The following is a 22,840-nucleotide window of genomic DNA, read 5'->3' as shown; positions in this document are numbered from 1 at the left end:
AGGACAAGGGACAGGTAAATTGCTTTCCATGGGCCCCCAAATCCCTGGTCAGTAAGCGATGTATTTCTTTATTCTGCTCCTGCCTCACTACTCACCCAGTATCTCCCATTCATTCATTCATTCATTCATTCATTCATTTCCTTGTTGATTCACTCACTCACTCCCTTCTATTCACCCATACATTCATTCATCCATTCCACTATCCATGGATGCAGTGATACTGTCCTTCACAAACCTTCTGAGCATCTATCCCATATTCTCTGCTCTGTCCCAAGGGCCACGGGAAGATGAAACTTAAAATGTTCCTGCCCCAGAGGAGGGACCAGTCTAACTATAGAGTGAAGGCCAGTTTGTTGTATGAGTCAAGGCGATCAGAAGACTGTTGACGACTGCAATGCTGACCACTGATGAACAAGAGACAGAACGTTGGGGAAGGGCAGTGTTCCAGGGAGGCTTCTGAAGAAGGAGGTACTTGAGGTCAACCAGACTGGATGGCTCAGATGGAGAAAGAAAGGTCAGGACTGTAGGGAGCTACAGGACCCAGGGACATGGTGTCCTTTGCAGTGAGCACAGCCAGAGGCAAGCAGCCCTAGGAACAATCAGGCTCATGTCCGTCCTGGGAATGAGGACAGCACTGTCACTGGGACATTTGCTGTGTGCTTAGTATAAGCCAGGCATGGTGCACTGGTCCTTGGACACATTTAACACTCCCACGATTTGGGGAGTAAATACTATGATTTTCTCCATTTACAGAGAAGGGAATAGAGGTTGAGAGAGGTCATGCAACTTTATTTAAGATCACAATGTTAGGGATAGATCCAAGACTCAAACCCAGGCAGTCTTGATGCCAAGACCATGTTTCTAATCAATAGAAGGATGCCTGAGCATAAACGAGACCCTGTATGGGAACAGTATCCTGCAGGTGATTGATAAATAGGATGTGAGCCTGAGTCTGAGCTGACTGGAATACAACCTCTTAAATGTCTTTAGATCAAATGACCTTCAGCCCTACTCTCTTCTCGACTCGCCGCTCAAGGAAGAAGCCTGCCTCCTGTCTACCCTTCCAACAGCTTTATTCAACTGCCTCAGGGGCAGAGCAAGGCACTGTTTTCGCTTGGTTTCCAAAAACACCACTTCCCAGAGGTGTCGGCCAGGTCAGGGTTTCTGCAGCTGGGCCCCAGACAGAGAAGCATGGGGCTCGCCAGATCTTAAAATAAACCCGCCACTGGGAATCCTGCAACATAAACTGACTTCCCCCTTATCAAACAAACAGAAAATAACTTTGGGCAGGTGCTAGGCAGTTGGATGGGACCTTGAGAATCCAGCTTGGGGAAGGGACAGGAGTACAAGGAGGTTATACACAGAAGCTGCCTCTGATCTCCTGAGTGACTTCTGACAGTCTGTCTCTTCTCCAGCATCCTGGGGACTCCTTCCTATGTTTGGAAGAAGCAGTAGAGCCTGGTGTCCCTTAGCAAGTATCTTTAACCACATACATCTCCCTTGAGCCCCGATGTAGCCATCTAATTCCTTGGATAACAAACATTCTATGGCTCCCCATTGCCTGGAGAATAGAGTCCAAATGTCTCAGTCTAAGAAGGGCCAGATCATCGGGTACGTTTTTCTTTGTTGCTGTGAGCTTTGCACTTCTTAATGCAAAAAGTGCACTTGGAAAAGCCACTTAATAGGTTAGAGTCAGGAGAAGGGACTAAGAAAGTATGGTTAAAGAGACCAATACATGAAGGATCTGGAGGCAAATGGGCAAGTGAATTCACGACTCAGTGCCTCAGTTTTCCTATCTGTAAATGGGGATGATGGTGCTAGCAAGAACATTCATCTCCGAATTCGGTTAAAGGGTAAGGGGAGTAGAGCACAAAGAACCATGATAAATGCTCAGTAAATCCTCACTGCCTCATGATTGCGAACAGCACGTGCGTGCACGTGTCCGTGTGCATTAGAAAACCAGAAGCAGGATAAATCCCAGAATTTGAAATATTCATTCTCTTTGATGTAGCAATATCACATTCAGGAATTCAATAGACATACATTCATGAAGAAACATATGGAAAATTTAGGTACGAGGATATTTTCTGAAGCATCATTTATAATGGTAAAAAAATATCAGAAATAACACATCTGGCTATTAATAGGGGAATGTCTATGTATGTTAAGGCACAGGCACTGAGTAGTATACTAATAAGTCACTTCCAAAAGAGAGAAGTAACTCTAAAACTCAGGTCCCTCATGTATAAATTGGGGACATTTAAATTGACCCCACTCCACAGTGCTGCTGTGGGGACCCAGTGAGCTGGAGGACGTAATGCATTTATCAAGATGAATGGAAGAGAAAACCAGCATTTTTTTCCTCCAGACACTCTTATTTGTGCTTCTTCCTTTTCTCCCAAAAGAGTGTGTTTTCCATTAATGATTTAAAAATTAGCCATTTGCATGTTTCTCAATAAAAAAGAGTATGAAAAAGAGATAGATGACAGAACTTAGCAGGAAAACAGAAATGCATGTGAACTTGAAAGTAGAAGTCAGCAAACGTCTGTCCCAGGGTACACTGCTTAGAGACTTAGGTGCTATCAGAATCTTGGGGAAGGTACCAAAGGGTTTCCGTTTATCACAATGCTCTGTCTCAATTAGCTCATGTCTAGAGTCAGTCCCTCTTGGCTTCCTGCCTCCACATGCTTCCCCTCCCGACACGTGATCTCCAGGACCAGCCAGCCCATCTTATCCCTAAGCCGAGAGGACTTTGGGGATCTCATCCCCATGCTGCCGTCCCCATGCTGCTGGTGCATTGCCCTGACTTTGGTAACTGAACTTTGTTCTCCAGAACATGTTCCCCTCTGCAGCATGGAGACTGCAGAGCACGGGAGGTTGGGTCATGGACCCAGGGCTGCCATGTGCTGTGGAACCCCGAGCAAAATGCTGGCCCCTGCCAGCCTCGTTTGTACCCATTGTAACCATAGGGAATAGTGATACTACCTGCCTCCTAAAGCTAATGAGGGCATTTAATAAGCTAATTCATGTCTAGTATATGGATAACGATAGCTGTCCTTTGTAAGAATCCCTGACTTTTTGGTTTTTATTAAATAATGATAGTGATAATAAATGATTATATTCACTGTAAATTATGTGGAATGTGCCAAAAATAATTATGAAGAAATAAATATAACCCTAAACTCATTACCTAGAGATAATACAATTAATACTTAGTACATAGGAGTATATGTGTGTGTATGTATATGCATATAAATATTTATAATTCTCATTATCATAAATATATTTACATCATATATATACATACATTTATATACATACACATATTCATACACAAACACACATGCCAGGTCTTACACTGTACGAGGTTCCCTGACCATTTTCACATTAAATAGTTAACAAATAAACCCACTAATATCACTTAGGAAGAACTAGTTATGGTACCAAGGACAGTTCTAAATCCTTTACCTGCATGATTACACCTACTATCACAAAAGGGAGGTGTGATTATCCTTCATGCTATCCAGGAAGTAAGTGAGGCTCGGAGGAGAAGTCACTGCCTAGGGTCAAAGGCTAATGCAGGGAGGATTCAAGTTCAGTGCCTGCACCCCCAAACTTGGTGCTCTGCACCAGGTTACTCTGCTTCTGTTTACCCCTCTTCTTCATCTACTACACTATCATTAGTGACCACATAATGTTCTATCATACAGAGGCCTCACGATTTATTACAACAATCCATTCTCATCGGACTTGCAAACAGTTTCTAATTTTTCACACACATAAGCATTTTTCTTCACGCCTGGCAGGTAGTAAATACTTAATTGATACTTGGACAATGAATATTGCTAAGAACATTCTTATGATTACATCTTCAAAGAAGTCAATGAATTTATTTCTGTAGGATCTATTCCTGAGAGCTGGGAGCACAGGGTTGAAGCATCCATTTGTATTGAAAGGCCCCGACATGCAGAATGAGGGTAACAAGACACTTGTTCCTGTAGGCTGGAGAAGGCCTGTTTTCTTCACTCTTGAGGAAGACCTGACTGGACGGTGCTCTTCGGGGGACCTCCTATGGCCCATCATCTTCAGAAAGTAGAGTCTAGGCTTCTGCTTTTCTACCTGCTCAGGGCTTATCCAACAGCTCAAGGTGACAGTACTCCCCTGGTGCTCAACTAAGCTTGCCCCGATCAACCTGCCTGGTGTTTGCTTGAACTGAGTACTTGGGACACCCTCTACCTCCCTTAGCATCAGAAACAGAGCCAGATGATGAATGATTGTAAGCACAGGCTCCACAGTGAGAAAGGCTTACCTTCTTTTTGCTGTGTGACCCTGGCAAGTTCCTTAGGCTACATGAAACCCACACTTTCTGATCTGTAAAATAGGTTCAGTAAGAATAGCACTCACCTCGTTGGGTTATTTTGAGGATTCTATAAGACAAGCCTATGAAGTGTTTCACAGTGTGTGGTGTATCGTCATAGGCACTCAATAATTAATGCAGACGTATTGAGGTGCCTGGGTGGCTCAGTTGGCTAAGTGTCCACCTGTTGGTTTTGGCTCAGGTCATGATCTTACGGCTTCCTGGGTTTGAGCCCTGTATCGGGCTCTGTGCTGGCGGTGCAGAACCTCCTTGGGATTCTCTCTCTGCCCCTCCCCTACATGTATTGTCTCTCTCTCAGCATAAATAAATAAATTTCAAAAATTTTTTTAAAATAAATAATTATTGTAGACCTGTGCTGACCAATACAGCAGCCACCAGCCTTTGGGGTTATTTCAATTCCAATTAATTAAGACTACTGAAGGCTAACAATTCAGTTCCTCAGTCTCGCTAGCCATATTTCAAGGGCTCATGAGCCACATCAGGCTAGTGGCTACCATACTGGACAGCATGGACACAGGACATGTCCATCTTTACGGAAAGTTCTAGTGGACAGCACTGCATGAGACTCTTTGCTCAACCAGTGACCAGGCCGGAGGAAGAAGCGCCCAGGAAGGAAGGAACCCCAGGCAGTTGACCCAGCAGGGTCCCCACCCTCTGGCCAGGACTGCGCAGCGTCTGTGCACAGCTCTCCCTGGCCATGAGAACCCGATCCTGTTCTGCATTTTGAATTTCATCCAACTGCTTTTGTCACCTCATCTATCAGAGATCCTAAGGAAAACAAACATTTCAAAGCTCGTGGTCGCCTTGAATATGCTTTTGCGGGTGTAAGTTTGTTATCGTAGCTCAGTGAATTAGTTCTGCTGTTAATGGGTCACTGAGCTGAGGGGTTCCTTTAAAAAAACAACAGTAAATCAATCACCCTTTAGATCTGTACGAAGGGGAACAACAACAAAAAAAAGATTTAGTTTATGGGGGTCTAGTAGCTAGTGGCAGCTCTGAGGCCCCTAACAGTCCGGCAAACTTCCAAATTCATGTTATTGTTTATTTTCCATGTGCATCGAGCTGGCCAAGGAAAGGTGCTACAGAAATGGAACGTAAGTAGGGCTGCGTGAAAGGACAGGGCACCGGATGTGGGATGTCGGCTTGGCTGGGAAAGGGAGCCTAGTGGGAATCTGCTTTTGAGGCAATACCCAGCATTGTGGTCTTTTTTAAAGACCTAAACCTAAAGACCCCTTTATGGTGCTAAGGTTGGGTGGTCGACACTTCCACAGATCTCAGGTTTGAACGACATGAGCCTTAAACTGAAGAGGCCCCCAGAAGTCATCAGCCCAAACAGGAAGGCAGAAAGACCCACTGGGGATCATCAAATTCACTGGGTTTCAGCAGCAATAATCTCTCTTCCAACACAATCTGAGGCAAAACCCCGGAAGAAATGGGAAACAGTTGACAGGGAGCTTTCCTGGTTCAAAGAGAGATGGAGTCCCATCTAGAGCTCCCCAGAGTCATGCCTGACAGCTCCTGCACCCCCATCTCTGTGGAACAGAATATGAAAACCGGCCTGGCTGTTCTGCTTCCTACGCACCCATCTCTAGGTCTCTTCTGAAGAGCTGCACAAGAGCAGAAGAGAAGAAAATGCTTGGGGTCAGATGCATGACCTGGGGCAAAGGACTTTGGTGAGCTACAGTACAGCCATCTGTAAAATGGGGATAGTTTCTACCCTACAGTTTTGTTGCCAGTTAAATGAGATAGTGTGTATTAATGTCCTCTACGAACCACAAACTTTTATACAAGCAGAAATTTTGTTATTGATTAGAATCACTTTTGCATACCTTTATGAGAATTTATTCATTTTCTTCCCTCCCTTTCTTCTTAACAAACATTTATTAAGCACCAGTCTCTGTGCTAGGTGCTGGGAATACCATGAGGCATTGGAGATAATATCTGCCTTCACAGAACTCACTTATTTTCATAGGGGCAAGAGACACTTAAATTTAATATTATAATAAAATTCAATGCTGGGCTACCATGTGCAATTTGTGGATTGGGCCCTACGGTTCTTGGTCTAAGAGGCCAGCAGTGAAGGCTGAGATGGCCTTGTTTTAATTTTCCAAAAATGTTCTAAGGGCTAGAAGTGGCCTTGATATATTATTCTAAAAGAAGTACAGGACATCCTTGAACCCAAAGAATGAGTCTCTAGCACTATTACTGATGGTATAAGAAAAGAGTTTTGACAGGATATATGGAATTAGGAAAAGAATGTCCCCATCTCATGCAAATTGCAAAACCAAAAAGCATTCTATTTTTTTGTAGTAAAATAGTAAAAGAGGGTATGAGAGATTTATGTTTAAGAAAAAGTTGCAGTAAAAAACAAAAAAGGAAGAAAAGGAAAAAGCTGCAGTCAGCACCAGCTTAGAAAAATATAGCTGCAAAATTAGGAGGAAACTTCTCCAACGTTCCTTGGATCCAAAGATTCCATTTTCTTGAGCGAAGTGAGACCCAGAGAGGGGATGGGATAGACCCAAAGGCATCAGGTGATCCAGAGGCAAAGCTAGAATCTACCCAGGTTTCCTGATGTTGGGCCCCAGTCAGCCTCCTAAAGTGCGCCCTTCTGAGGAGTCTTCAGATACAACAGCTTCCAAGTACCCCTGAGGTCTCACACAAGGACTATTATCCTGATTGTCTAGGATGAGGGACTGTTGGGATGAAGAAGTCTTAGTAAAGGAAGACCTTGCCCAGGCTTCTCTGAGCCAGGACCTGAGCCCATGTATGACACCCGGCCATGTGCTCCCTGCAAAGCAGGGGTCCCTACCTGCATAGCTCATGAAGTTGTTGTAAGGGGTGTTGAAGAAGCTATGGAAGCCACAGGTGTCATTCCCTGGCCCCGGGTCGCCGCAGAACTTGTGTTTGGGGGCCGGGTTGGTGTCACTGCAGAGGTCACCAGTCTCAAAGGAGGGCTCCGTCTCCATGCAGGGATCACTGCAAGACTGGATCTCTGAGATGCCTCGGAAGATGTGGTAGAGACCCAGGCTGTGCCCAATCTCATGGATCATGGTGTGGGTATGCCCAGGAATGCCATAGAAAGACGGGTTCAAGACAATGCCACCTGCAAGGGGAAAACCAGAGCATTAAGCAAACGGGGCACCCTGCTTCCTGGTGCAGAAATCCCCCAATCAATCGTGGGTAAATGGGGTGTTGCCCAAAGTAACGACAGGCTTCTCCACCCTGTGACTCCACTGCCCCGAGAACCGTTATGACTTGTGATATGAATCATTGCTTAGGTAGGAAGGAGTCCCAAGAGTCATTCTGTGCAATCCCTTTATTTTTTCAGATGAAAACACCAATGCCTAAAGAAGTAAGACAACTTAACCAAGGTGCTCTCAAACTTGAAAGAAGGGGCATGATTGGCATTTGAGGACTTTGATTTCTGGGCTGGTAGATGTTTCTGCTGCTACCTTGTCCTTCAACAGTAAGGCATGCTGTGGTTTACAAACATTCTGCACACTCTTGTCCAATTGAAGCCCTCATGATCAGATACCTTGGTCCCAGTTCTGGGCTCTTCACCAACACTGTGACGTTGAGCAAACTGATTACCGTCTCTGAATCCCACTTCATCTCTGGTGCTCTATGAGAATAAGCACTCAGGATGGCCAGCATCATGTTGGGCTCATCACTATGACAGTATCATTATAGCCAATGTTTCTTGAGCACTTATCACGTGTCCTCAGGCCCCGTGCTCAGTGTTTCATGCATCGAATAGCACTTAACCAACTCACAACCCCTATAGGAGTGTACTGACTTCCTAGACAGGTTAAGTCACTGGCTCATGATCAGGAGTCAGTAGGGTTTCACATCGGGATTTGAACTCAAGATCCTTAGCTTCCAGAGCCAGGCCCCTTAATGAGTTCTACAGCTAATGCCAATCACACAGCCTGGAATATCGTATCTCAGTAAATGTCTGTTGAATCTTCGCTGAATGCTAAGCCAACTACAGAAGTTTTCTGAGGTCTAACTAAGCACACATAAGCAGCTAGCATAACACTGCACATTCAGTGGATACCTTACACTAATTACTCGTTACTCTCAGAGTGTCTTGAGAATAAGCAGCATGATCATCACTTGAAAGGTGACTTAAAATACAGAATCTGGGGCCTCTCACTCCAGACCTAGAGAATCAGAATCTGTATTCTAACAAGGGCGCCAGATGACTGGTCTGTGTGTTCTAGTTTGAGAAGCAGTTGTCTACCCCACGTGTCTTAGAAGATTGAGTCTGGCTTAGCTTGGGGAGATTGATGGAACAGATTTCAGCAGAATCAATGGATAGCATGTTTCATGTTCAGTTTAGGCACTGGAGAAACATATATAGGCTGGTAGGGAGATATTTAAACTTTAAAATCCAACTGTGTTTAAGAGGAGGTTAAAATACAGGTCTGAACATTCTGCAAGTAGCGATTTTAAGGGCAGAGCGGTGTCTTATAAAAGAATGGTGATGGGGCAGGGCCTTGATTTGAACTGGCAGGCGTGGGGGGAGTTTTCTCTTGGATTGAACTGCCAGGAGGGCGAGCTTGCTCAGTCATGGGGCTCACAGAGTCTATTAATTCTGAACTGCTCAGAGCCTTCTAGCACAAAGATAAAGATGTATGAGAGGGTGTGTGGGGGTGTGTGCACACATACGCGTGTGTGAGAAGGGGCAAGCAGAGAGGCAGGGAGGAAGAGAAATTGAGACAGGAAATCTCTCTCAATTATTTCCTGTCAATCATAATATGAAACATAATCCCCTTCCCACCCAAGCCTTTTTCCAGGGATCATGGCATCACAGCAGGAAAAGATGGTAAAATATATGTATGGTTCTAATAAGTTGGGTTTGGTCGGGTCTGGTGCAGAGAAATCGCTTCTGGCCAGCATTTCTCAGGACAGGAAGAAGACAGGTTAGGGGGATGGGGACAGTTAGCCTGACAGGAGAGGCAACCCCTATTCCATTTGACCCTGCTGTGTGATCTTGGAAAAGTGACTTTGCATCTCTGGCAAGCTCTAAAATAAACAGCTGCAACAGTGCCCATGGTTCTCTGTCTCCCCATGAAGCTTCAACTTTGAGGTACTGGGCAGGTGGGTGGAAAGGTCTAGGACCCCACAGGTATTTCTAGGGATAGTGACAGGATTGCAGACTTAATGTCCGGGCCAGCTCTGTTTGTTTTACCTCATCCCCTCCCGACTCACCCCTTTTCAGAGCGACAGCACAGAGCTCGAGTCCTGTTTCACTGCCTCTCTTAAAAGGTGAAATAGTTTGAGCCTGACATCATCCTGAAATACTATAACATGCTATGGATTTATAGCCTTCTGTATTTCTGGTCCTGAGCCAGCCTCTGAAATTCACAGAATCATCAGGAGTATTTTTCTCTAACTTAGAAGCCTGCTGTTCAACCCCTCTAAGACACTGATGAAGAGACTTTCAGCTGCTTTTCCAATAGGACGGCATTTCAGCGCCGAGAACTGTCCCTGGAGACCATCTAGTCTAACCCGTTCATTTAAAATCTGAGCAAACTGGGACTTGGGGAAGGAAAGAGACTTGCCTAAGGCCATACTGCCAAGTGGAATCATAGCTGAGAACAACCATGTGTATTGCTCTGGGCCAGCAGGATTCCCATACATCATATGAGGCACGCGATGGAAACGGATCATCTACCCTGAAGTGTGCCTAAGCTGCACACTCTTTTCTGCCCAGCCTCTGTCTGCCTGTCTCCCTGTCTATTCCACCCAATCATCATCTAGCTCAGGGTTCCTCTGCCTCAGCATGACTGACATTTTGGACTGGTTAATTCTTTCTGGCTAAATCTATACATTTCGCAGCATCGCTGTCCTCTACCCACTAGATGCCAGTAGCATCCCCCCATTTGTAACAGCCAAAAATATCTGGACATGGCCAGATATCTCCTAGGGGCTAAAATCCCCCCAGACGGGAACCAATACATATTTATCTTTGTCTCTATCTCTCTTTATGCAACAGCACACTTCCATACATGCATGCACGTGCATGAGTGCGCACGCGCGCGCGCACACACACACACACACACACACACACACACACACACACAGGATAGGTTTCATTCCCTTAAAAGTAAGTGGGGAATAAGAGCAGTCTAGAGGGAACTAAGTGTAAAGTTTGAAGTCTTCATCATGTGAAGCTGCACACTCCCTCATTTTTAAGATTCTGCAGATTGAAAGCGGAGACTAGACTCTGGGCGTATTACTGGGACAGTAGTCAGGGCCTCGGAGAACACCCAGCATGGTCACTCTGCTGAGCCCTAACCTTCCCAGATGAAGACGCTCCCTGAGGGAGGCATCATTATCCAGGGCTGCAAAGAATGGGATCATTGAATCAAGGGGAAAGTGGCTGAGTAAACTCAATGGAATATTATGTGGTCATGAAAAAATGTCTCCTTTAGAGAGACGGAAATTACCTGGAAGGATGCTTTTGTCTTGTGATGTTAAGTGAAAAAAGGATGGAGCAGAAGTGATTAGGAAGAATGCTACCATGTGGAAACATGTAGGGAGCATAACATTAAGTAAAAAAAAAAAAGGGAGAGAGAGAGAGAGAGAGAGAGAGAGAACATAAAATTCTATCTATGCTGTGATTTCAAAGATGTGTAAGTTAAAAAAATGCATGTGTACATATAGACATGTACTAGAAGGGAGCATGAAAAAAATCAAAATTAAAGAACTACAATGTTTGCTTATAGGGCCTGATTCAGAAACCAGGGTCTTTTCTGACTTTCGGTAATTGGTCTGTGTTCACACACAGCACACTTTGAGTGTAAGAAGAGTTCCTGGTAGTGTTAGTGGAACACAGAGGAATAACTCACTTTCTTTGGTCTCTTTGGTATCTCTCAAGCCAACTCATGACTTAGTTGTGTCAGCACAAAGCGATTACCAGGCTGAGAGGATATTTGTATGCACTAAGAGGCAAGGGGTGTGTAAAGAAAGCAATCCAAGGACAGAGTTGGAAACTTGAATTCCAAATGTGGCTCTGCCACGGACTTGCGTGTTACCTTGGATAAGCCCTATTCCTTCTGTGGATCTAAGTTTCCCCATTGGTAAAACAGGGCTAATAGTACCATGTTATTTTCTTCAGAGCAATGCTCGGCAGTTGAAATGAGATAAGAAATGCTAGAGAGTTCGGTATACTAGAAAGCGATTAATAGATTGCTCGTCATCACTACCACCACCACCATCATCCAAGTCATGCTCATCATCATCATTATCATTGCCACTAAATTTATTCCTGTGCTAATCCAATTTCCTCCTGAAGAAGTTTCTAATTCTCACCTAAGTGCATTAGGGCCTCCTTGTCCCATGGCCAAGTTGCTACTCCTGCCAATTCCTCCTCCGAGGAGTTTGCAAAGAAGATATTAAGGTGTGTTGATCCATCCAGTCTAAGAATGTTCTTCAGTTCATTAACATCCAAGTATGCTCTGTAATAGAAAAAGAACCTTAGCTGTCATCACCATCCAAAAAAGGTACTCTTCAAATAACAGCTATTCCCCAAGTAATTAAGAGCTACTATGTGCCAGGCACTTCGTTAAACACTTTATAAACATTACCTCCGTGACTTCCCCCCAATGGTGTTATAAGGTAAGTGAGATGATCCCATTTTACAGCTGAGAAAATTAAGTCCTTGTGAGTTTAAGAGATTTGAGAAGTTTGCTCAGCTTATAAATAGCAGAGTTCAATTTAGAAACAAGATTTACCTAAAATCTCTATCTTTGCTCTTCAGGGCTCTGCTATCTTGACTGGTGACAGGGCCACATAAATGTGGATGTAAATCAAAGACACAGACCATGGAAAAGGCAACATGTATTCTAGTCTTGGCTTCTTTTCTATTTCACTCATTCACTATGAACATCAAACCATTTATTTGGCAAACACGGACTATACTAGGAGGCCTGCTCTTATCTGCACACCAACCTTGCAAAGAGGTGTTATTGCTTCCTTTTCAAGATAAGGAACACATGGTCCAAATGTGATTACATAGGTTGCCCAAAGTTACAGAAATGGGTTTCAAGGCCAATTCTGTCTACCCAGGAAACTTACGCTCTTGTCACCGGGCATCATGCTGCCCGCCCCCCACCAGATGATTCTACATTCTGTATGCCTTTATTTGTTAGTCTGTAAAATGGACTTAGGGATATTGCATTTGGAATGGCTGCCGTTGTAGACTGGCATATCAGGAAAGTGAACTAACTCCCCATTATCATCATTAGCTCTTCAATACATACAATGAACACATGTTGGCGAGTGGAAGAGGTGGTCTTTGAAAAGAGGCTGGCATATTCTAGGTGCTCAATAAATAAGAACTCCTCCTTCATAGAGTCTGGCTCTCCTATCACCACAGAGACACTAATGCTTTCCATCAGTCACAGGCACATTACTCAATGGATCATTTTCTAAATCAACAGAGGCATCTTGCTGCTTTCTCCTGAGTCTTTCAGCCCCCATTTTATGTCTGCTGTCATGTATCCTTATGAGCAGCTGATAATCATTTCTTGAGTAAGGCTGGAAATGAACCAATGAATCACTGAATAAAAATATACATAAACAAGCAGGCAGCTTGATGTAGGAGGTGAGATAAAGTCTATGAATAATGATATTTAGTGTTTGATGGGCTCTTCTATGTGGTCAGACTTTACATGGATTATCTCCTTTCATCTTCTTAATAAGACTGAGGTAGGTAGGATCATTATGCCCATATTCCAGAGGAGGGAAAAGAGACATAAAGAACTCTCAGAGCTTGCTAAGGTTGCAGAGCGAGTTGAAAGTGTTTACCTTTTTCATAATGCTATCTGTCCGTGACAGGTTGGCCCAAATCCTGGCTGGTAGAATACTTTTATGACAGTTCCCTCTCTTTTCCCCTCCTGGAGTCATAGAAGAGCCTCCTGTATGTGCAAGAGTAAGCCCAAGATCCCCAGCACAGCCTCCAAGATACTGCCTCCTTCTGTAGCCTCACCTCTCTATCTGCTCCCTCTTTCGAATTTCCCAGTGTGGGTTGGGGGTGCCCACCATGATGCATCATCCATGATGCCTTCACTTGAGTTTGTTCTTTCTGTCAGGGACTCGGTTCCCCATCTCGTCCCCTGATAAACACATCCAAAGCCCATTCTGGTGCCCCTCCTCAAGGAAGTCTTCTTTGATTCCCATCACACCTCCTCCTTTGCCATCTCTGCACTCATCCACCTCCTATAAGTACACACATTCACACTATTCCAAATCATCACTCCACCTGTCTATATCCACCACCATCTGTGGCTCCCTGGGGTGGGGAACATTCCTTATCCATTTTTGTTTACCCCGTTCTCAGCATGGGGCTTGCCACGGGTCAGCACTCAGTTGATGTTGATGGGGTTCAATTTACACTGGGAAAGAAAAAAGCTAAAATACTTAGGCCCCAGTTTCCTTCCTAGAAGGCCTATTTCTTTGCTAATACACTGGATTAGCAGCAGCTATCTTAGTGCTTCACAGAGCATTCCTATGGGTCACAAACCCATTCCTCTACTCCAATGAGAATAGACATATCTGAGACCTAGAGAGCCCTCTGGTCCCCCACATCACCAAGAGCCCAGTGATCATGTGACCATAATGTTTTCTGGCTTTTCAAAATAAGGTGAACATAAGTTGGTGATACAGACAGGAGCAGGAGAGGTCATAGGTATGTCTGGGTTGAACTGACCGGTCTCCAGGATAGCCATATGCTCAGATATTGACCTGAAATATTGCTGCCATGCCTTCTCTCCCTGAAAATCCTACCTTCACCTTCTTAGACTGGAAGCCTTCTAAGGAGTTTCAGTCAATCTATTCTGTGACCAGAGAAAGAAAGAAGAAAGAGAAAACCAACATTTATTATGCACTTGCTGTCCACCAGCCCCTATGCTAGACAACACCTTCTATTCCGTGTCTGCAGTATTCAAAGCCATGCAGCCCAGTGGGTACGAGGACTTGTTCTCAAGCCAGAGTCCTGGGTTTGAATCTAGGTCTTCCACTGATGGATCTGATGTTTGGATCACGCTGGGCAATTTACTTCATTATTTTTTGCCCCAGTTTCTGTATACACAAAACAACCTACCTTCGTTGAGTTGCTCAGAGGATTTGGGGCGGTAATAAAGGAAAAGCATAAAAGACAGAACAATACCTGGCGTGTAGGAAACCTCAATAAATGTTTAGCTATTTCTATTATTTACCCCCATCTTAGAGATGAAGGGACAGGGGTTCAGAGATCACATAAACAGTGACGAAGCCAAGCACAAATCTCAAAGTGTCTAATTCTTCCCACGAGCTCACCCTCATTTCCAGGCTCACTCGGGGCCACGGTGAAAAGGGAAACAATGTGTGGGCGAGTGAAAACAAAAGAGAAGCTGAGATTTTCTTGGATCAGCCCATTCCACATTATTTATTATTTTCTAATTGATTTGTCCATTTCCATCAAGCATTCTCTCAGGCAGAGGACACAGATGTTATTAGACAAAGTCACCTCTTTGCCCTGCTGCTCTGGGCTGGGAAGGCTTCAAGAGGGGAAGAGATGGGGTAAGGTGGGGCAGGGGAGACATTTTAATTGGTTGTTTATTCAGTTGTAATTACAGAAGCCTATCTTTTCTGGGGGTGGTATTAGTCCTGGCCCAAGGCAGAGATGTGGGATGTTGGAGCCTCTCCCTTGCTTGTACATGAGGTGTGTTTTTTTTTTTTTCACACTTTGAGAAGCCTCCATTTCTCCCAAGAGGAAGACTCTATGGCAGCCATCCAGGGCCTTGGCTCCCCGGCCCCAGCCTCTCTCCTCTCCATCTCTTTTGGGGGGATCCACCCAAAGGAAAACAGCTCTGTGGCTAAGAGCCTTCCTCCTGCTGGCTGAGGTATTCCCACAAATGCAGAGCCAAGCTGGATCATCAAGGGAAAATCTCAGGGGATAGGAGTCCATGTGGGTATTTCCTTCTCTTCCCCTACCTCTTTAAGAGAATGTCTAATCCCTCCTGTCAGGGAATGGAGGGAAAAGCAGAGCAGGTCAAATGGAGAGGGGCCATTAGAGTCTGGGGAGTTGGGTGAAGAGGGGAAGGAAAAGGACTTGTGCAGGGCCACTTGGCTTTCTGTTTTGCAACTGTGGGACGCTTGGCCCTATGTCTACCTTGCAAATTGGTCAAATGCATTAAAAAAAATCATTGCCCATGATCCATAAAAAATCCATATAAATCCAAATCTTGGTGTGTTTATTAATTTACATGCCAGTACTACTCAGGGTTAGATGGACAGACCTACGGCCATGGGCAAGTTGCTTCACCTCTCTGCATGTCACTGAGCATACCAACAGGTTTAAATGGGACAGCTCAGCATAGCCTGGGCAAACACCCCCCCTCTAGGTCCTGGTCTCCTATTTTCTCCTCCTGGCAACAACAACAACAACAAAAAAACCCTAAACTGACAGTCTGCCTCTGGATGGTTCCCTGAGTCTCAGCTTCCAGAGTCTCATCCCCACCATCCAACCTTCTTCTTCTTTCAGCAACCTCAACTTCAAGTTCTCAGAGTCTCCCCACTCCTAGAACTGCTGAGTTTCCCCAGCTATGTCCACTCCTATGCGTGTCCATTCGTTTTCCTCCTCTACCTCGAAACCTTTCTTCCTTAATCTCTGACATTTAAAATCTTCCTGCAAGGTCCAGCATACATCCACTCCTGATCACCATCACCTGTAAAATGGGATGATGACAGCCACCTCTCGGGCTGGGGTGGTGGGTCTAGAGGTCACACAGAGAAAGTGCCTCACTCAGTGCCTGACATGTAGCTGGCACTCGTTGATTAGCATAGTCTATGTTCATTACATTATTGTTATTACCATGTTAATTATGAGCAGCACCAAAATGATCACCTCTAGCTACAAAATGACTTCTCCCTCCTGACAGCCTCCCCCTTCTGGTTCTAGTACTTGTCCCCCTGCTTTATGCTACCTTCTCTGTGAGCACCTGTCTTCTCCATCAGACTATGAGATTCAAGCAGGTGGGGGCCAAGTCTTTATAATTCTCTGTGCTCCCTAAAACTTGAATGAGTGAATGAGCAAGCAAGTGAGCAAGAGAGAGAGACAGACAATCATGGATTAGCAGTGATTGAGCACCACTCTCTTAACTGCAGAATTTCAACACAAGACGAGGAAGTCCAGGCTCAGGGAAGTGAAGTGATTGGCCCGAGGTATTGAAGAAGGGACACAGAAGGCCCTGACAATAAACTTCTGTTCACTAGCCTATGAGTAGCAGCACATGTTCACAAATTAGTAGCATCACTTCTTCATTCAGGTGGACACAGTTCCCTGTGAGGGTGTGTGGCTTAGAGAGTCAAGCGTGGGAGGGGCTGCAGCCCTGGGCTCCCACTCAGCTGAGCACCCCTAGACACAACCTGTATTGCTTGAGTTTCTGGCCTCTCTCACTACACTCTGCTACCTGGTCTGCAGCTCAGAATCCCTATCTTGGGCGAGGTTATGAATTCGATTGGTGTTTTCCAAATCACAGCCGAAAGAGGGCTAAATCTGCAAGAAGCAGATGCATATTTAAAGGAAGTTTTCTGATTCAAATGGGTTTAGGACATGCTGTGTTAAACAATGTCCAACACGTATGTTTTTTTTAGTGGCAAGAATTATCAGAGCCTCTAATACACAAAATGGGAGCAGAGCAGATAGTGTATGAGTGTTCCGGAACATGTGTGACCATAATCCTTTCTCCCCACCCTAACCTCTACCTCAGCCAACAATCAAATTAGCATCACAACCAACAGAGTTTGGTACGTGTTGGGCTCAATTGGAAAGCCCTTCCTAACTCAGACCCTCACCCCAAGCTGCCTCTCTAGAGAGGTGACTTCGTGTCTCTTTGCTTCCTGCACAGCCCATACCCCTGGATCCTGCTCTAGAGGTTGTGGGTCCCCTGGAATGTCAGTTTCAGGGGGGGGCCAGCTCAGAGTGCCAAGGCGCCCAGACTTTACCCCTCTGCCAGAACTGCATTTCAAAGCCATGAGAGCAATTCTGGAGGGAGATCAAAGCTCTCTCAACTCAACTGTCATTAGAATATTTTCTTTATGCATCTCACTCGCTGGTGAGTGCCAATAACATATTTCCTAAATGCACTGGCCTGAGATGGTACAACTCTGTAATAATCTCAATGAGAGGGTTGTCAGGGCCTGTTTTACTGAAAGGGAAGCAAAAGGGAAGTATATTCAAAATGCAAAACAACAACAACAGATCCCTTCAGTGAAATTATGGAAAGCTTGGGTTTTTCCAGCTCTAGAAACAGAATACACTGGCTCTCCCGTTCTAAAGATGGCTGGTCAGAGGTACCTCTCACAGTGAGCCCAGATCGAGACTGACCAGGGTTTGTTTCTATTCCCACTTAAAGCCAACTGACTTCCCCACTGTCGAAGTGCTAGGTGAGGAGATTTTTGAGAAGTGTCCTGCCCTCATTCTGTTCCCTGGGCTCCTGATAGGCTCCCTGATAGGTCATGGGAGTGGTACTGGCCAACTGCTGATGCCCTCAGCTTCGGGAGGATTTGTCTGAGATGCACCTGGCTGTGAGTATGCCCCCTGTAAGCTAGAGGCTGGTGACAGTTTTTTTCAGGTTGAAGGAAAAGGCAGGAGAGTACCATAGAAACAAGCACATCTCTTTTTAAAGGAATTTTTAAATATGACAACATAACATTAAATGGAGTGCCTCAGAACCTTACTCTACTTATAGTTTATAGGAAGGACTGTCTTATGTAGTGAGAATCACTGCTACTTACTTTCATAATTAAATATTCTTAAATACAGTTCTAGACAGAACTGTTCTGGACTGAGGTCTATTTTTCATTCAACGATGTGAAAATGGGGTACAAGTACACCAAAGTTCATGATACACATTGTGGCATTCACGATTTTCTTCTGGCATTACCACACCAAGAAACACTTCATTGTTGTAATCACTGGCTTTACAACTTTTTTGGGGGAAAAAGCCTCATCTTGAGAGAGAGAGAGAGAGAGAGAGAGAGACATTCTAGGGTTCACATCTTACCTCTTCTGCCAAGAAGTGTCCCTGTGACCTTAATGAAGTGACTTGATCTCTCTGAACCTCAATTTCCTCACCTGTAAAATGGGGATTATAAAATTCAAGCTAGACAGGAGTATAAAAATTCAAGGAGGTAACACATGAGAAAGTGCCTAGAACTATGTCTACCTCATGAGAGGTGCCCAAGAGACACGACTCTCTTTTTATCTTGCTCATGCAGCTGTAGGAAACTGGCCTTAGCTCTGAATGTTCACAGTATTTTTCTCATCAGAGAACCTGCTCTCATCACTGGACCAGGGTGTTTCTCTCCTCCACAGGTGGTTGACCTGTTTCTACAACTCACAGAGCAAGTCCTATAGCATTGCCTATTTGCAAATGCTGATTGTAGCCTGTCATTCCCGAGGAGGATCTCAAGTCCCTGAACCACTACTCCAATTTCAGAACACACTAGACCATTTGAAAATGATTATCAAATATAAAGATCAAAGCCACTCAAGACAAGTCATTAAAGCAAGATAAACCTCAGAATGTTTATTGCATCCATAGCCTTGTTGCAATTAACAAGCGTTCTCCAAGCTGTGGCCAGTTCTGAAACCTGGATTCTATGTTTTGATCCCAAGGGTCCTAACGATCTGGACTTTATTCTCTTGCTTAGTTTTATTGTCAGAAATGTCTAAATCTGCCTCTCTTGTCTGTAAGAGGAGGCACAGGGTAAAAAAAAAAGTGCTTGGAGAGTTTATTAAATTCTCGGAATCCTGAATGATTGGTTTCCAAAATAATAGCTCTTGTAAAGAAGCCTGACACACAATCTAAGAAAAATGTAACAGCACCAATCAAAGAGCAATTGAAAAATCGATCATTCTTTCATAACCTCCTCCCCTTCCCTCCCTGCCTGCCTTCATTTTCCTTTTTTCCCTCCTCTCTGCAAATCATTCATTCCTTCTGTCCCTCTTTTGTTCACTAATACTTACAGAGATTCTATTATAACCATGCCTTAAGCTAGAAACTCGGCATACAAATATGAAAGAGAAACATTTTTCACTATGAAAGAGTTAGCAGTTTTATGAAGGAAGCGAGACAAATAATCAGATGATCACAACATAATGTGATGATACTAATACGACCTACCATTTGGGGGAGTTTACTACTCACTGGCACTGTTGAAGCATTTTTCAAAATTATCTCTTTGAAGCCTTACAATAAAACCCAATGTGCTATACAAGTATGAGTATCCCTAGTTTATAGGGGGAAGAAACCAAGACTCGGTGACGTGATGCCGTTTTTCCAAGGTCTCTCCACCTGGTCACAGGTGTGGGAGGTGAGCTCTGACTGGTCATGTGTTGGATACTGCAGACCACATCCCTCATCATTAGTGTCTTACCTTCTCTTATGATATGTGTTAGCATAGAGAGGGTACTGAACAGGAGAGAAGCAAAGAGCAATGACAATTTCCAAGCTGAAGGTGGATAAGACATCACGGGGTTTATGTTTATATATATATAATATAATATATATATATATATATATATATATATATAATATATATATATATAACATATATGTTATATATATATATATATATATATATATATATATAATTTTATTTTTTTCATTTTTGTTTATTTTGAGACAGAGAGAGAGAGCATGACCAGGAGAGGGGTAGAGAGAGAGGGAGAGAGAATCCCAAGCAGGCTCCATGACACCAGTGCAGAGCCCAAAGAGGGGCTTGATCTCAAGAACCATGAGATGATGACCTGAGCCAAAATCAAGTGTCCGTCGCTCGACCGACCGAGTGACCCAGGTGTGCCGAAAAATGAATACCTTTCTACCAGGATCTACTCAGCTCCTATTTTTTTTTTTCTCATTAGCCTTTTTATAAAATGGCTTTTAGAGACTGCTGGGGCAGAAGACAAAGAGTCAGGACGCCTGGATCCTGGCAAGCTCAGCTACACTCCCTTGGCTAGCATGATTCATTCTTCAGGACTCAGCCCAGAAGGGACTCTGACCCCTGATGATTCAAGTATCCATCCTCTGAGCACCCCCAGACCTTGGACTCCTCTTTAAAGCATTTATCCAACTAGCTACATACCTACCTGCAGGAAATTCCATGAGGGAAGAATCACACCTATCTTGTGAAATAATCATTGCTATACCTCCAGCACCTAGCACTGTGCCTTGCACATCACAGGCACACACACATGCATGTGCACATGCACGCGTGCGCGCGCGCACACACACACACACACACACACACACACACACACACACACATTGTTAAAGGAATAGTTACTTCACTGAGATCTTTTCTTGGGGTTCTAAATTTCTGCTTTGATAGTCCCATATTCTCAGAGTTTACTTATTTTCGGAAAGCCAATAAGCATGAAGAATATACCCTGATAAGTAAGGAGAAATAACAATTGACGTGTGATGGTGTGTTCAAAAGTACCACGTCAAACTACTGTTTTCACAACACAAGTGTGCAGTTCTAGGGCCCACAAGCTAGCTCTTCCTGCAACCTCCCTTTCTTCTTGGAGGATCAAAACCACAACTGATAAATAATAGAACTGACCACATTAAGCAGAATACACACAGCTCCCCAGAAGCCCTGTGGTCTGTCTTCCACTTGACGCACAATTAAATAAAGCAAAATCACCTCTTTTTCATAAGTTGAGGCAGCCACCATGTTCTGGATACAGGTGACAGTTCAGTAGACTATGTAGTTTGGCTCTAATGTGGAGTCTCGTAAGCCGTATAACTTATGCGACGACTGACTGAACGATATGATGTTTGGGAAGGCTAGAGCAAGAATTACAATATCATCACCGATACGTGTCAATATGGCAACTTCTAGATTTTAGTTTGAACTGCAGCCCCATACAAATCGTCTAATAGCAAATAGAATCATCTAAAGACACAACTACACAGTCAATACAGTAGATGTAGATCTCTCTGAATGGCTTGAACAAGTCTAGTAGCATCCCCAAATGTGGGTCTCTCAAAGGGTCAGAGGGTCATGTGAAAATCAAAAATTTTAAGTATGTGGAAATAATGAAGACCATGACATTGCATGTCAGGCTATCAAAAGTAGAATTAAATTCAAATGGATTTTTGGAAAGAGGATGCCACATTCAGGGCCTAAGGGAAAATAAAATGGCAGACATGCGGACTGCCCAAGGTAGGGTGCCACCATCAGGCTGTCACAGGGACCTGGATAATGGGAGTCACGTTCTTTTAACTTGTCAGAGAGGAAAACTTCCTTCATTGCTATGCTGAACACGTTGGACTCAATTGGTCAGAGGGACCAGTAAATACTTTGAAGGCAGGGACTGTCCCCAGTGTCAACACATGGCCTTGCTCATACCTTCCTGATACCAAGCTCCTGAATTATAGTACAGCTCCAGTCCCCACAGGCCTCGAAACTGGATTACAACGTCTGATTTGAAAATGTATGAAAGGAAAAGATCTTAGAAAAATCCTACCCAAATCCTCCCATTTTACAGAAGAAAAATGTAAAATAAAAGAAGTGACTTACTCTATGCTGGCAAAGAAGTTACTGGAAATATCTAGTCACTTCCTTCCTCCTGTTTTGCCAACCCACAGGTCAAACTGTGTTTTTCTACCATGAATCCTTGTGGGAAAGACCTCTCTCTCTCTCTCATGTCTCTCTTCCACACTCTGTAAGATCCTGAGATAGTCCATACTTGTGTGGCATCCTAGACACTCACTGTTGTCCTCCGTGGCCACAAAAATAGTTTGGGAGTCAGGATTCAGGCTCAAGGCTAAGAGGTATGCTGTCTGTCTGAACTCAAAAAGGGCTAGAATCATATACACCAGACACCTGAAATGGAGACAATATTCTCCTTACCCTCTGCCCTTCACCACCAGATCACCAAAACAACTTAGCACATGGAAAAGAGAAAGAAAGAAAGAAAGAAAGAAAGAAAGAAAGAAAGAAAGAAAAAAGAAAGAAAGAAAGAAAGGCACAGAGGAAAGGAGACAAGAAAACATGCCTCTTAAAACAAAACAAAACAAAACAAAACAGGAAAACGGGAGCCTGTTGGACTTGGGTAAACAAACTGTGAGCAAAAGGCACGGCTGTACACACACTAGTTTTGTGTTTCCAGAAAGCAAGAGTGGGGGTGTGGAAGTCCTCTTTCGGGAAGGTGGAAAATCGGCCAGCTGTGAGCTTGCAGGTACAAGCCGAGCTGTGGTCAATTAAGGAAATGTGTTTCACTAAAGCAAAATGTCGTGGTGTCTGTCCATTCCACCCTCTCTCACACCCCCACCACTTTGTTTCCCCCCGTGGAAGGACTTCTGGCCAAGCAGAGGCTGTCATGAGTGGTCAGTGTCACCAGTGGATGGACACCCAGGGTGGAAAAACCCCAGCTGCCTCCCACTGGGGCCCTCGAGA

At 44.3% G+C, this 22,840-nt stretch overlaps 1 protein-coding gene across 1 annotated transcript in view; it reads right to left on the bottom strand.

Moving 5' to 3' along the window:
• PAPPA (pappalysin 1) overlaps positions 1–22,840 on the bottom strand; it is a 240,756-nt gene that overhangs the window by 175,252 nt on the left and 42,664 nt on the right. Inside the window, exons 3-4 of the mRNA XM_042913034.1 lie at positions 11,699–11,844; positions 7,188–7,481 (exon numbers count right to left, since the gene is read on the bottom strand). Of these exons, the coding sequence (XP_042768968.1) occupies positions 7,188–7,481; positions 11,699–11,844 (440 nt within the window). The remainder of the gene's footprint in view (positions 1–7,187; positions 7,482–11,698; positions 11,845–22,840) is intronic.

This window comes from Panthera leo, chromosome D4, assembly GCF_018350215.1.
Source record: "Panthera leo isolate Ple1 chromosome D4, P.leo_Ple1_pat1.1, whole genome shotgun sequence".
In the NCBI taxonomy this organism is placed as follows: domain Eukaryota; kingdom Metazoa; phylum Chordata; class Mammalia; order Carnivora; family Felidae; genus Panthera; species Panthera leo.
This window is presented reverse-complemented; position numbering and strand designations above follow the sequence as displayed.